The sequence below is a fragment of the Physeter macrocephalus genome, chromosome 2 (genome assembly GCF_002837175.3).
Source record: "Physeter macrocephalus isolate SW-GA chromosome 2, ASM283717v5, whole genome shotgun sequence".
Lineage (NCBI taxonomy): Eukaryota > Metazoa > Chordata > Mammalia > Artiodactyla > Physeteridae > Physeter > Physeter macrocephalus.
The window spans coordinates 70,433,238-70,449,242 of record NC_041215.1 but is presented as its reverse complement, the minus strand read 5'-3'; the positions used below and the strand labels follow the sequence as shown (position 1 = coordinate 70,449,242).

The 16,005-nt window shown below is 37.4% G+C and overlaps 1 protein-coding gene across 2 annotated transcripts in view; it reads left to right on the top strand.

Moving 5' to 3' along the window:
- The window catches only part of GRB14 (growth factor receptor bound protein 14), a 131,826-nt gene that overhangs the window by 97,753 nt on the left and 18,068 nt on the right, over positions 1–16,005 (top strand). For both annotated transcript variants that reach the window (XM_024122282.2, XM_028478484.2), the window contains exons 4-6: positions 6,865–6,986; positions 9,082–9,156; positions 12,856–12,993. In XM_024122282.2, the coding sequence (XP_023978050.1) occupies positions 6,865–6,986; positions 9,082–9,156; positions 12,856–12,993 (335 nt within the window). The remainder of the gene's footprint in view (positions 1–6,864; positions 6,987–9,081; positions 9,157–12,855; positions 12,994–16,005) is intronic.

Genomic DNA, 16,005 nt, shown 5'->3' with positions numbered 1-16,005 from the left:
TCTGGGGTTTTATCTTGTTCCTTAATCTGGTACATAGCCCTCTGCCTTTTCATCTTGTCTATCTTTCTGTGAATGTGGTTTTTTCCCCGCAGGCTGCAGGATTGTAGTTCTTCTTCCTTCTGCTGTCTGCCCTCTGGTGGATGAGGCTACCTAAGAGGCTTGTGCTGGTTTCCTGATGGTGGTGGATAGAGCTGGCTGTTGTTCTGGTGGGCAGAGCTCACTAAAATTTTAATCTGCTTGTCTACTGATCGGTGGGGCTGGGTTCCCTCCCTGTTGTTTGTTTGGTCTGAGGCGACCCAACACTGGAGCCTACCTGGGCTCTTTGGTGGGGCTAATGGTGGACTCTGGGAGGGCTCACGCCAAGGAGTACTTCCCAGAACTTCTGCTGCCAGTGTCCTTGTTCTTACGGTGAGACACAGCCACCTCCGCCTCTACAGGAGACCCTCCAACACTAGCGGGTAGGTCTGGTTCAGTCTCCTATGGGGTCACTGCTCTTTCCCCTGGGTCCCGATGTGCACACTACTTTGTGTGTGCTCTCCAAGAGTGGAGTCTTTATTTCCCCAAGTCCTGTCGAAGTCCTGCAATCAAATCCTGCTAGCCTTCAGAGTCTGATTCTCTAGGAATTCCTCCTCCCGTTGCCGGATCCCCAGGTTGGGAAGCCTGACATGGGGCTCAGAACCTTCACTCCAGTGGGTGGACTTCTGTGGTATAAGTGTTCTCCAGTTTGTGAGTCACCACCCAGCAGTTATGGGATTTGATTTTATTGTGATTGCGCCCCTCCTCCCATCTCATGTGGCTTCTTCTTTGTGTTTGGATATGGGGTATCTTTTTTGGTGAGTTCCAGTGTCTTCCTGTTGATGATTGTTCAGCAGTTAGTTGTGATTCCGGTGCTCTCGCAAGAGGGAGTGAGAGCACATCCTTGTACTCTGCCATCTTGAACCAATCTCTGTTTGGGTTATTGTAGCATTAATCCTTTAACATAATGAGACTTGGTTGGGGGATGGTATTTATGACAGAACATCTGAATGGGGATGGTGATATATAAATGTAAAAAAAATTATTTAATATTTTAAAAAGCCAGATTCTATAATAGGTAAGTTTTATCTCCATTACGAGATGAGTATAAGAGGTGAAAACCTGTAGCTGCATTTGATCCTCTGGATTTTACTTTTTACATGTTTTCTGAATTTTCCATTGAATAGTGCCAGAAATCTTCTTTGAAGGAATGGGAAATATGTCTTTTGCTTTCCCACTTACTCTAGTTTTAGCCAGCTTTATTTGAAGACATTTTTCTGCTTAAGATTTCCAGGCTATTTTCCTGATGCTAGTAATTGCATTATTTAAATATTTGGTGTTATAGTTCTATGAAATTTTCTGCAAATATTGTATCCATTATTTTTTCATTCTAGATTGGTATGCTGGGCTTTATTTGAGTGTAGCCAACAAAACCCCAACTAGACTGCTGCTTTTTTGGTGACTACACATATTACACTAGTTTTTTTGTGACACGTTTGTCATAGCTGTTCAAATGCAGCTTGGTTTTTCCATTCTTTGTTTTATTTTCTTTTTTGATGTAATCCAAATTCAAATGATTTATGTTACTTTCATGTGAGGTTAAGATTGATAATAATTTGAAATATTGCCTGTTAAATTCTTTCCCCTTACACTCAAAATGTGGTTGTTTGTTTTCAATTAATTAGCAAATAGTTATCGAATACATTTCAAGATAAAAGAATTTGAGGCAATCGAATCTTGAGAACTGAGGAATGTGAAAGAGATTTGAGCTGATACAGAAAGAATGAGTAGGATATAAACGGGGTATGCCCTTCCAGTGGAAACTGTAGTGAAGGCAGAGGCAGTGCTGTGCAGAGGAAGGAGCAGAGACTTGGGGTCAAACATGTGGAAGCCATTCAAATCCTGAGAGGTTTGCCATCTGTAAAATGGAAATAGAATTTGCTCTTTAGGTTATCCTCTTAGTTTCCTAAGGCTGCTGTAACAAATTACTGCTGGCTTAAACCAATAGAAATGTCATCCTTTAACAGTTCTGGAGGTGAGAAGTCCAAAATTAATTTCACTGGGCTGAAATCAAGGTGTTGGCAGGGCCACACTCCTTCCAGGGGCTTTATGGGGAGGCTGTTCCTTTCCTCTTTCAGCTTCTGGTGGCTGCCATCATTCCTTGGCTTGTGGCCACATCACTTGAGTCTCTGCCTCTGTGGTCACATTGCCCTTTCCTCTTCTTTCTCTGTCAGATCTCCTTCTGTCTCCTAAAACCATACTTGTGCTTGGATTTAGGGCCCACCTTTGTAATCCTGGATAATCTCCTCATCTTAATATCTTTCAGTTAATGACATCTGCAAATGCTTTGCCATATAAGGTAACATTTACAGATTCCAGAGATTAGGACCTGATGTCTTTGGGGCCATATTCAGCTTACTGCAGATATTATAAGAATTAAATACAATAATGAAAAAGGTCTCAGACTGAGATATGCAGAGATGTAACTTCCTTTATTTCTATAACTTGAATTAATTTCTAACTCTGAGTCTCCTGACCTCTTAATGGCAGACAGTTTAATCTTCTGTTACTGGTTTGCTTTACGGATTGTTATCGTCTTGTTGGGGTAAATAATCAATTCAGGTTATATAAATGAGTTACATACAGGTTTAAGATACACTCAATTGAAGGTTAAGACCTACTTTCACTCTTCCAACACTCTGGTGGGGCATTTAAGTCCCAGGAAGGGTATTTGTCTAACTTCTATCCAACTCTTCTCTTCATGTTCTAGAAACTCTTATTTCTCTCAAGCTTATTGCCTGTATCATAAGCCCCCTAAATTCATGGTCTTCTGTTAGCCCTTCCACACTTCTTCTGGAGGACTTGGTTCTGCATTGCTCTTTCCTCATACTTGGATGCTATGGACTCATCTTCCTCAACATTGCACTTAGCTCTTGCTTTTCCTCCATGTTAGATGCAGGGCTTCTACTTGAGGGTAGAAGCCTCCTAAGGCTACTCTTTGGTTTGAACCACACACCACCATTAAGCTTACCTGGGATTTTATCAACATCAACTGCTCATCCTGAAAGGGTCCTAATTCCGGAAGGGGCAGGATATAGGGTCACTGTGACCTCAACCATCCAGTTACTATCTAGTCCCCTCTCAGTCTCTACTCCACCCTTTCCTCCACTAACTCTTTAATTCCAGATCCTTTCCCAGAGCACAGAGGGTGCATCCCTGTATGAGTCAGTGGAGGATTGGCTGGCCATTATTTTCCCCAAGTGATCATATTTGTCAAAGATTGATAAAGTCTAATTTGAAGCTCAAAAGTAAAGAAAGTGCATCTCTGTCATTTTTTCCTCTCTGTATAGTTTATCTTTAGGGCAGAACATGTCTGTTTCCTTAGTGGTAGAGATAGGTGATGGGTACAGTGAAACACAGGTTGGTAAAACAAATAAGCAGACATATTGCTTAATACCTTGCAATTTTCTCCCACTGTGGCTGCAATAAATACAGATACAGTGCGTAGCACATAGTATATTTAATAATGTGAACCTATGCTTCATAAGATTGAAAATATCAGCTGGGGTTGTGTGAAGTAAACAAAAGTAAGGATAATAAAGATTGTTAGGGATGCAACTTCCCACTCGATATCTCAGTGACTGCTGGATCTCCCTGCAAACTGCTTCTCTTACAGTCTTCTTAGCTTATTAATGGCAGTAGTCCTTACAAATGCTTAAGCCAAGAATCTTGGTGTCTTCCTTCACTGCCCCCTCTCTTTCACTCTACATCCAATTTGTCAACAAATCCTGTTGGCTCTACCTTCAGAATACACACAGATTCTGTCTACTTCTTACATGCTGCCACTCTCAGCCAGGCCACATCATCTCCCCTTGTTAGTTGCAATGTTCTGCTAGATGGTCTTCCTGTTTCTACCCTTAAGCCTTTTGAAATCAGTTATCCACTCAGCATCCAGTGTGATCCAATGAAAACGTAAGTCAGCTCATAGTAGTCTTACGTTCAAAATGGATTCCTTTCCCTTGTGCCCTCCTTTTTCCCTCCTCCCTGATCCATTTTTCTCTATAGTGTTTATTGCCACCTTTTAAGATTTACATGATTTACATGATTTATTGTCCATGTCTTCCCATTAGAATTGAAGCTCCATGAGGCAATGACTTCTGACTGTCTTGTTCGCTACAAAATTCCAAGCCCCACAATGACTGTCTGACACATGGTAGGCCTTCAATAAATATTTGTCGAATGGATAGATGAATGAATAAGTTAAAACTGCCAGACTATATGGATTTATCTCATAACAAGTAGGAAGTGGACAAGTTTTTGAGTGGGGGTCACATTGATACAAATGTTTTATGAGGTATCCTGTGATATCAGGGTCCAGGTTGGATTGGAAGAATGAGAAAAACAGAGGTTTGGAGATTAGTTAGGAAAAAGTGAAGGTCTAAATGTGAATGATGATAGTGGGAATGGGTGGGGGGTTGTTGGTTGGGTGAGAGACACTCGGACAAAGAGTCTGATATCTGGGGTAACAACTGGAGGATATTGGAGTGGACATAGAGAAAGTTGTAATGGACATTGGAAAATTTAGGAAAAAGCAGTTTGAGAGAGAAAAAGGAAGGTACTTTGTTTCATTTTTTTACATTTTTTACAAATTTTGGTAGAATGCATGTAACATAAAATTTATCATTTCATTCATTTTAAGGGTAAAGTTCACTGGCATTATGTACATTTATTTATATTTATATTGTTGTACAACCATCACCCCCATCCATCTCTAGAACATTTTAATCTTCTCATACTGAAACCCTGAACCCATTAAACAATAACTCCTCATTCTTCCCACACCCCGGTCCTTGACAGCCACCATTCTACTTTGTGTCTCTATGAATTTGTCTGCTCTAGGTACCTCATATAAATGGAATCATATAATGTTTTTTCTTTTGTGTCTGTCTTATTTTACATAGTATAATATCTTTAAGGTTCATCCATGTTGTAACGTGTCAGAATTTCATTCCTTTTTAAGGCTAAATATTCCACTGAATGTCTTTACTACATTTTGTTTATCCATTCATTTGTTGATGGACATTAGGATGTTTTTACTTTCTGACTCTTGTGAATGATGCTACAATGAACATTGATGTACAAGTATCTGTTCCAGTCCCTGCTTTCACTTCTTTTGGTTATGAACTCAGAAGTGGAATTGCTGGAATTGTTTAATATTTGGAGGGACCACCATACTGAACTTTGGTTTTAGACAGATTATGTTTGACGTGGTGGAAAGTCTAGCAGTTAGGATTGGAGTGCAAGTGAAAGCAACTGTAGCTGGAGATTTCACTTCAGGGAACTTGACAGATATAATGGCTGAAGAAGGGAGTGATAATTAGTTGAGAGAAGAGAAAAAAAAAGAGTCCAGCCAAGGACTGCATCTTAGGTGGGAGAAGGAGCTACCAGAGCTAGTCAATGAGACCGAAGAAGAGCAATCTGAATTAGGAACAGAACCCGGGAGTGCTGATACACACTTAGCTCCAACTCATTCGTATTCATATATTCATTCAGCACTCTTACAACAACTCCCTTTCAGATGAATAAGCGTCTATTTAAGTATGACATTACTTTCAAGGGTTTGGGTGCTGTAGGTCACAGATTACTCCTGAGTGGTGAATTTCTGAGACATAGATACTTTTCCAAAAGGTCCTAGAAGCACCTAAAAAAGCAGAGGATTCTATATTTCTTATTTGGCTGTTCGCCATTTCATATTTTGCATTAATAATTTCACAGTCACTTTTCTTTAACCTTTTATTGAAGCATGACATACCTTAACATAAGTGGACAAAGGTGGACAACTTGGTGAATTTTCAGATATTGTTTTTACCTGAGTATCCAACACCCAGATTAAGAAACAGAATATTTCTCACCCCCCGGGGTTCCCTCATGCCCCTGCCCACTCACCCCCTATCCCTATTATCTTGATTTCTAACACCATGGATTTATTGTATCTGTGTTGAACTTATATAAGTGGAATCATGTAGTATGTACTCTTTGTGTCTGACTTCTTTCATTTAGTATTATGTTTGTGGAATTCATCCATGCAGTTTGTGTTATTGTAGTATATATTCCATTGTGTCCTTTACACAGTTTATTTATTCATTCTCACGTTGATAGGCATTTGGGTATTTTCCAGTTTGGGGCTATTATGAATAGTACCGCTATGAACATCACAGTTTCTTATTAAAATAGGAAATTTGCATGTTATGTTCACCTCTTTAAAGTTGCCATTGCTTTTTTCATTTTAAGTGCCTTTCCTCCTAAGTGCCTTCCCACCCTGCCTAATTATCTTCATTGGTAATACAAACTACATTTGCCTGAACATTAGTTTTGAAAGTAAAAAGTGCCACAAGAAATCAGGTTTCTTAATGGGATGAATTGTTCAACCTTGAGGCAAATATTTTAATTTTGGCACCATGATGAGTTGGAGAAAAAGAATAGTTCCCATATTCTTAATGCAGTTTTGTTATCAAACTTATAATTTACATAGCAATAAAAGGAGATTGAGAATTAGTAAAAAGTGCATTGTGATATTTTATGTCATTTTTCTCTTCGGGTTACAGTCTGCTTTGGTATAAAAACCAACGTTACTAATTCAAAATTAATGAAAATTTTATCAATCTGATTATTCCAGAATTGAGTTGAAATTTTCTATGTTTAATAAAGATACGTACATAATATATTTTTTATATTTGTATGGATATATACGTCCATATGTTTATTTGTCTACCTACCTGTCTATCTTTCTATCCATCCATCCATCCATCTATCTATCTGTTGACATGCTCACTGGAACATTCTTTACAGAAAGAACAATAGAAGACCACGAGCTGGTGATTGAAGTGCTATCTAACTGGGGAATGGAAGAAGAAAATAAGCTATACTTTAGAAAAAATTATGCCAAATATGAATTCTTTAAAAACCCAATGGTAAGTGAAATCCCCATTAATAGTTATGGAAAATGAATGAGTTTAGTTAAATTTTATTTTATTTTATGTGAAGAAAAATGTCACTATGGATAAAATACAAATCCCTATTTGGTAAACTGTAGGTAAGAATTCTGGCCCTTTAAAACTATAGTCACACTTCTTCTTACTCTAACAATGATTAGCCAACATCATCACAGAAGTTCATATACATGGTTTTGGGGAACTATTGCTTCTTTTCTTGCTTTTTAAGAAAAAAACCTACATTTGATTTGGGGAATTATTAGATATCTCCAAGCAGTTTCCAAAATATTATGGTTTAACTCTTTTCACAGAATTTAGGAAATTAAATAAGAAAAATTCTAAAGGAAAAACAGATTGATGTTTGTTGGGAGTGTTGAAACTTAGCCAGAAGTTTAGATTGACATGCATCTTGCTGTTCCAAACTATTATGTTTTCAGTGCAATAACTGAGCTAAGTAGAAATGAGATAAAGACCAGTGCATTATCTAGTAAATACTACTTTCATTATAGTTCTTTTTAAAAGAAAGTAAATGTATGTCACATTCTAATGAAGACTAGTGATCTAGAGAAGTCAGAATAGCCTCTGGGCTCATTATTTTAAATTGTTTTTGACTCTGCAGCTGTAGCATATTTTTACACTAAGTTTTGGATAATTGGATTGAAATGATACTTTATGAAAAATATATGATACACACCATAATAGAATATTTTCAAACCCTGAAAGACCTCTTATGCTCTCTTTTATTTGAACTTATTAATAGAAACAAAGTGGGATGATCTTTGACAAAGAAAATACGAGTCCTAATAAAAATTAAATAGAATTAGAATTTGAAAGGAAACTGTTTTCTTATTATGAATCTTTATTAAAAACAAGAAATTAAAAGTCATAGTTAAAGACATAGGGTTTAGTGCTCAGTTTTATTTTTTATTTTTTTAATTTAAACAAGGCTGTAGATTCATTTTGTAGACTTAGAGTAGTGGTTCTCAACTGGGAGGTGATGTGGTAATGTCTGGAGACATTTTTGGTTGTCATACTGGGGGGATGGGGGTGCTGCTAGTGGGTGGAGGCCAAGAATGCTCTAAACGTCCTGCAATGCACAGGACAGTCCCCCCAACACAGCATTATTAGACCAACGTTAATAGAACTACGCTTCAAAAACCCTGTCCTAAAGGAAATGTAGTGGCATATATTTTCCTAAACTTGCCTGATCATCAAAACTCCCTGGGGAAGGGGATAGTGCTTGTTAAAAAGCAGGATCCAGGGGGCTTCTTGGTGGCGCGGTGGTTGAGAGTCCGCCTGCCGATGCAGGGGACACGGGTTCGTGCCCTGGTCCGGGAGGATCCCACATGACGCGGAGCGGCTGGGCCCGTGAGCCATGGCCGCTGAGCCTGCGCGTCCAGAGCCTGTGCTCTGCAACGGGAGAGGCCACAGCAGTGAGAGGCCCGCGTACCACAAAAAAAAAAAAAAAAAACAAAAAAAAAAAAAACAGGATCCAGGTCCTACCCTGACCTACTGAATCAGACACTCCAGGAAAGAGGCCTGGGAATTCCTATTTTTAAACAGCTTTCTTGGGTGAATTTTATGATTAAACAGGTTTGGAAAGATAGTAGGTGGAAAAGACTGTCATTTTAGCTCCCTGGCCCTCTAGTTTAACTCCTGTTCCTCTACTCTATGGGCCGTGATCTTGGGTATATATATCCCTTACTTCTATGAGCCTTGACTTTATAAAATGGAGCTGATAGTCCTTCAGTACTTGCCAGAGTGGTTGCAGGACTCGGGAAGACGTATGGGAGCTAGCACATTGTCAGCCTGAGGGCAGTGATTGTAACTGGAGGTACGTGGATCTCTGTGTATCAGCACCATCTGAGGGTGTTAGGCTAGTCTTTGGGCCCTGCTCCTACCTTCTCATTAAGATACCTGCAGGTAGAGTCAGGGACTGGCATTTTTTAAAGTGCTTTGGGTGAATTTTCAACACACTGATTTAAAGAGCTTTTGCTTTAGATTACTGTGTTGGTCATAGTTCAATCTTTTCTGGCATGGCTTTGGGATAATATAACATGTATCTTTTCGTCAGTTTTTTTTTCCAGAGCATATGGTGTCTTTTGCAACTGAAACCAATGGTGAAATATCCCCCACACAGATTTTGCAGGTAAAATATATATTTTCATTAAAATATGTAAGTACTAAATAATGAAGGGAAACTGTTTACTTATTTACTATTTACTTATTTATTTTTCTAATTTTATAAGTAGATATACTCATTTATCTTGCATTTCCATACTTTTTTTTTTACTTCATGAGAGTTGACAATATTCTTTTTTAAAATTGAAGTATAGTTGATTTACAATGTTGTGTTAGTTTCAGGTGTACTGCAAAGTGATAAAGTTATACACACATATAGAGTTATTTTTTTTTCAGATTCTTTTCCCTTATAGGTTATTACAAAATACTGAGTATAGTTCTCTTAGCTATACGGTAGGTCCTTGTTGGTTATCTATTTTATATATAGTAGTATGTACGTATTAATCCCAAACTCTTAATTTATCCTCCCCCTTCCCCTTTGGTAACCATAAGTTTGTTTTCTATGTCTGTGGGTCTATTTCTGTTTTGTATATAAGTTCATTTGTATTGTTTTTTCCTTAGATTCTAATATAAGCGATATCATATGATATTTGTCTTTCTCTGTCTGGCTTACTTTACTTAGTAGGATAATCTCTAGGTCCATCCATGTTGCTGAAAATGGCATTATTTCATTTTTTTATGGCTAAGTAATATTCCATTGTATAAATATACTACATCTTCTTTATCCATTCATCTGTCAGTGGACATTTAGGTTGCTTCCATGTCTTGGCTATTGTAAATAGTGCTGCAATGAACACTGGAGTGCATGTGTCTTTTCCAGTTATGGTTTTCTCCAGATATATGCCCAGGAATGGGATTGCAGGATCATATGGTAGCTCTATTTTTAGTTTTCTGAGGAACCTCCATACTGTTCTCTATAGTGGCTGTACCACTTTACATTCCTACCAACAGTGTAGGAGGGTTCCTTTTTCTCCACACGATCTCCAGCATTTATTATTTGTAAACATCTTTGATGATGGCCATTCTAACCAGTGTGAGGTGATACCTCATTGTAGCTTTGATTTTCATTTCCCTAATAATTAGTGATGTTGAGCATCTTTTCATGTGCCATCTGTATGTCTTCTTTGGAGAAATGTCTATTTAGTGAGGTCCATATTTATACATGTCCAGATTTTGGATGGTATGCCTTGAGTGGTTAATTTTTGCTGGAGATAAAGTTGGAAAAGAGAAGAAGAGGAAGGAAAAGAAAAGAGCACAATCTAGATAAAGAATTCTGTAAATCAATAAAGACCCCTAACTATATTCTTCTTCCCAGTTTTGAACAACTGTCAAAGGATTTTAAGCGTTTAAAAAATGTGTATCATGAAAGGAAACTTGCAGAGTTTTGCTCTGTGATGTATTTAAAGATTATGTTAGTCTTCGAAAAAATCAAAATTTCTAGTAAATTATAGACATTTTACCAACAGATATTTAGTGTTAACTTTTATAATAAATGCTCTCAATCCTATTTGTGATAAAATATTTAGCAATTAAATGAAATATCCATGATGGAAACACTTGATTGAAACATGAAATAGCTGAATTAAGAATACTAGTCATTTAATTTAAAATTTCCTTAGTTTTGCATCTGTTGAGCTCATTTCTTACAAACTGGCAATGGCTGTAGGTGACCATTTTCCAAGACATTTTCATTACAATAAAAAATTTCAGTTATTTCATATTCGATACTATACTTGTTAACAGGTTAATGGTGAGCAAAGTCTTTATAATGGTTGCTGTTTGATCTAAACCCCAGGCATCCCCGAACCCACTCAATAGTCTCTGATCTTTAATGAAGAAAACTTTTAATAGTTCCAGTATAGATGTTACTTTAAATATGCTGGTATTTGAATATACTGGTAAATATATTGGGTATCACAAATTTGTTTTCTATGGGCTTTTTATTTGTAATAGGTTATATTTCATTTTTTGCTTCAAAATATTTTAGAAATATGATTAGCCTCAGGATTTCTCAAAAAGCTACTTATATGCTACTAGGTTGTCACAGACACCCTGTAGAATGTTAGGGCACTGCGGCAGTGCCCCAGCACCCCTAGCTCTCATGCCTCTTTATACTTTGCCTTTGGATTATGACAGGGCGGTGGATTGGAGTTTTTCTCCAGCCTCCTTTCCCAAATTCTCCTATAATTTAGTTATATTACTTTAATGTTAAACTATAAAAACAGGAAAAGTCATAGCTTTGGAATCAGATAGTCCTGCATGTGCCCCTGACCTCTTCTCTCCACTGAGGCAATGTTTCCACTTTTTAAAACGTTCCTTCTTTTTCTAGTGTGACCTCTACGACTTCCTTTTTAAAATTTAATTGGTTTGGTTTAATAACTTGGAAAGCACTCAGACTAAAAAACCTACTTGCCTGCTTTGCATGTCAATTAATTAATATCTGTGGCTCATTAAATTAAAAGTTTTTTTATTAATTTACTTAAAAAACATTATCTACTCTCAGCATTTCCCCGAATAGCCTTTTAAAACAATGTTACGTTGTTTTAGCTAATATTTTCTGTTAGTTTCAGTTTTAACATTTTGCATTCGTTTATTCATAGGGATTTCCATTTCCTTCCTTTAGTGAGACACTAATGCATTTCCACTGTCTTATTAAGGATGCTGAGCACAGCCACTCAGAGCTATTCCTTTTCATTCTCAATTTCCTGACCAACACATGCCTGCTGTCTCAGTTAATTATCACTGGGTAACTAACTATTCTAAATCTTAATGGTTTAAGTACCCACTCATATTTTGTCAACAGTTTTGTAGGTTGGTATTTGGGAAGGGTTTAGCTGGATGGGTCTCTGAGGCAGATTGACTCCCAAAGGGATTGTGGATCCGCTTCTTTTAAGATAGCTTTTCACTACATGTGTCTGGTACTCCTTGGCCTCTCTCTCTCCACATGGTGTGTCATTCTCCAAGGCTTTTCCAGTTGTGTTGAGCTTCTCACCACATAGCCATCTCAGGGTAGTCACGTTTCTTATATGAAAGTTAGCTTCCAAGAGTTAAGGAGTGGAAGCCATCAGGCTAGTTAAGGGACTACAGTTAGAAGGGCAGCCTGTCCCTCCCGCCAAATCCTTTTGGTCAGAGCAGTCACAAGCCTTGCCCAGATTCAAGGCGGTGGAGAAACTTCACCTCTTGGTTCAGTGGCAGGATCACATTTGCAGAAGAGCATGTGGAATGAAAGATACTGTTGCAGTTCTCTTTGGAAAACACAACCTGCCCATACCCACCCACAACTGAGAACCATAGAGGACAAAGAGATTGTTTACTTTACCTTCATCGAGGAGGTGAACTTGGCTCAATTTCTTTAATAATTGAATAATGGAAGTCCGGATCATGGTCTTACATATACCATAATGAAGTTGAAGTTGATAGGTCAATCTATAGTCTCAAGGAAAATCATAGACAGGGATGAAAAGTATCAGGACTTAACTCTGTAGACAAAGTTCAGCTTTTCAAATGGACATTCAAATAGCTTGTAATTTTGGTGTTTGACTAAGTACTGATCACTTAGAATACATATTTCGTGAGCATATTTTCATTTGGAACTTGCCTCAGGTTTTCACAAGACTGATTTATTTTCTGTTATATATATCGCTATTTCTGTAATGGTGTGTAAGTGGTATCAATGCTGTTTGATTTTGCACATTTCTATTTGAAATGTAAAACTACAATATCATTGGTTCAGAAACTGTATGAGAGTGTCTGATTTTTCTTCCAGATGTTTCTGAGTTCAAGCACATATCCTGAAATCCATGGCTTCTTACATGCAAAAGAACAGGGAAAGAAGTCCTGGAAAAAGATTTACTTCCTTTTAAGAAGATCCGGTTTATATTTTTCTACTAAAGGGACATCAAAGGTAAATTGGAATATCAATGATATGCTATGAATTATATGGAAGTTGTAAGTTAAAATGGGTTTTACTTTGTTTTATTCATTATCTTATTGCATGATGTCAATAGTTGGTAATTTTTTTTAGATTCCAAACATTTGCCATAATCCATTTAAAAACTAATTATTCAGCTTTATTTCCCACTAGTTTCAATATACATCCTTTGATACCATCTGGATGCTCTTGTTTCAGTACCACATTCCTTGCCCATTTCTCCCCCACTCTGAATCTACCCCCATTCTCCTTATCAAGGCTGGGATTTTGAAGCCCGACAGAGTTCACATCTTTTCTTTTTACTCAGGTCATACTACTGACCTTGCCCACCTCTGAACTTCTGTTGATGCAGTTAGTAACACTCAGCTGAGTCTGTAACTGCTTATTAATTCCTTTGTGTGTGTTAGTTTTGTCTCCTCACCTAGATTATAAATTCCTAGAGGAAGTTATCATGTTATGATCAGGGGTGGATGTATGTGTGGGCTTGCTTTTGTATACCTATGTATACAGTTACATAGACATACCTGTTTAGATGTTCATACACACATACATAATCACTTATGAATGTAATTCCCTTAGCACTAGCACTATGTAGTCTGTTTCTATGTAGTCTAGTTGTTGCCTACTATGCCATATGCCTGTGTTTTATGTCTTGACATTTTATGCAATGCATCGGTTTCCTTCAAGTAAAACTACTTTTGAGAGTTTTCATGAGAGTTTAATTCTATGTTCATGCATCTGTTTTGTCAGTGACAACACTGTTGCTTCTTTATGGGTAATCTGTCATTTTTCTTTGGCTCTTTTTCCAATTTTATTATCATCATTGGTATTTAGTCATTTTCCTGCCGTATTTCTAGGTATGTTCAAATATATTCTGCTATATATACCTTGCTTGATTCTTAACATACACATTCAATCTGCAAATTCATATTTTTCTTTTATGCTGAAAATGTTCATTATTTATTTCTCATTCTCAATATTTGATCCTTTAAATTTTTAGTAGGATTTTCTGTCTTGGCTAGTCATGGCCCTAGGTGTCCCTTTGCTTGTGGCTGCCTAACTCCAGTCTCTGCCTCTATCTTCACACAGGCTTCTCTTTTCTCTGTGTGTCTCTGATAAGGACACTTGTCATGGATTTAGAGCCCACCCAGATAATCTAGGAAGATGTCATCTCTAGATCCTTAGCTTAATTACATCTGCAAAGGCCCCTTTGCAAAACAGGTCACATTCACAGTTTCTTCAGGTTAGGACATGGACAGATCTTTTAATTTTGAGTGAGAGAGTGAAATGATCATGTTGTAAGAAGATGAGTATGGCCATAGGGAGCTTAAAAAATCAACTAGAGAGACAGAGAAATGGAGAGGGGAAGGGAGCAGGGGAGGCAGGGGGGAAGGGACAAGTGGGCAGGAAGGGAGAGAGATTGATTGATTGAGTTGAGGCACAGATGCTAATTAGTGCTAACTAGATGATCATTTCAGTAATCAAGGGTGGAGGCGACAGGATCTAACCTAGGATGAGCAGTGGAGAGAGAAGAAGGGGATGGATGTAAGATTAAATGACAGTCAGATTTTGTTGACTGGTTGATATGAAAGAAGAGGAAGCACTTAATGTTCTTAGAGAAAGACATAAGGAAAATAAAGAAATAGAAAATGATAGAATAAACAGGAATAGGAGATTTGAAGAAATCAAATCTTAGAAGAAAGATACTGATCTTAGTTCTAGATATATTGTGTTGATGGTGAAGTATCCAAATGGAAATGCCCAGAACACAGCTAATGATAGAGACTAGATATTTGGGCAGTGGTATGGAGATATGGAGTTGCAAAGGAGTGATACTTTCCATATTTTCCCCAACTGTTCTTACATAGTTTCCTCCCTTCCCTGATATACAGTTTTCCTTTGTTGCTATTCACACGTGTGTGCACACACATGTGCAAGTGTGTGTGTGTGTGTGTCTGTGTGTTTTAGGTTTAAGTGGTGGAATGCTTCACGTAAAAGGCCTCTACTTATTTAGTAATCCATTCCTTTATAGAAATCTTAAAAATTTATTTTTAAGTATATATAGTTTGACTACTAGTGTTCTATCATATAGATGCATTTAATTTTTCTTGAGGATTTAAACCTAGTTTTCAAATTTTTATATTATAGATAATGTTAGGATGAATAATTACCCATTTTTGTAATTAAGGTTTTAGACTTTTTCTTAACCTTTGTAATGAAGTTTCTCTTTTCCCAGTTTTCCTCACGTATGAAGTAATATACAAAGGTGGTTTTATACAAATGTGTGCTGGATCATCTTTTTACTTTTAGCATCAGGGAAAAGTGGCTTCTAAATCCAGTAATCACATTTCTTTGACTGTCTTCCCAGTGATTCTTCACTGGAAGATATGACAATATCTCCTTAATTCCTGAATTCCTAATTCTTTAACAGGTTTCACATGAAAATCCACAGCCCATTGTCTTTTTACTTCACCCTCCACCTCCTTTCCTTTCCCACCTATTACATAACAAGACAGCTCCTATTCCATCTACTGAAGCCATGCTCTTATCCCTGCAATGGTCCCCCCTTGGCTGGGCAACATTATAGGCATCAAACCTCTGTTCTCAGGTCATACCTCAGCTCTCCTCAACATGGTGTCTAACTTTGCTGTGCATCGTACATAATAGTGTTCTCTCTAGCCTGTGCTGAATGAGCGTGTGTTCCATAGTCTATATATATGAAAATGATTTTACATTCCCCCTTAAAAACGAAATTCAAGATATTAGATAAACTCAAGAATTATGACCTCTATAAAAATCATGTAGGTTATCTAATGTCTAATATGACATTTCTACCTAGCAAAGTGACCATTTCTTGCCCTTTTTCTATGAGAAGGGTCTTGATTTATTTTACTTTCTAAAGATGTAGGCTGCATGGGAGTTAGATAAACACTTACGCAAGCCTTGGAGGCGTTGCTATGGCTTACAGAGAAACATCTAAGTACC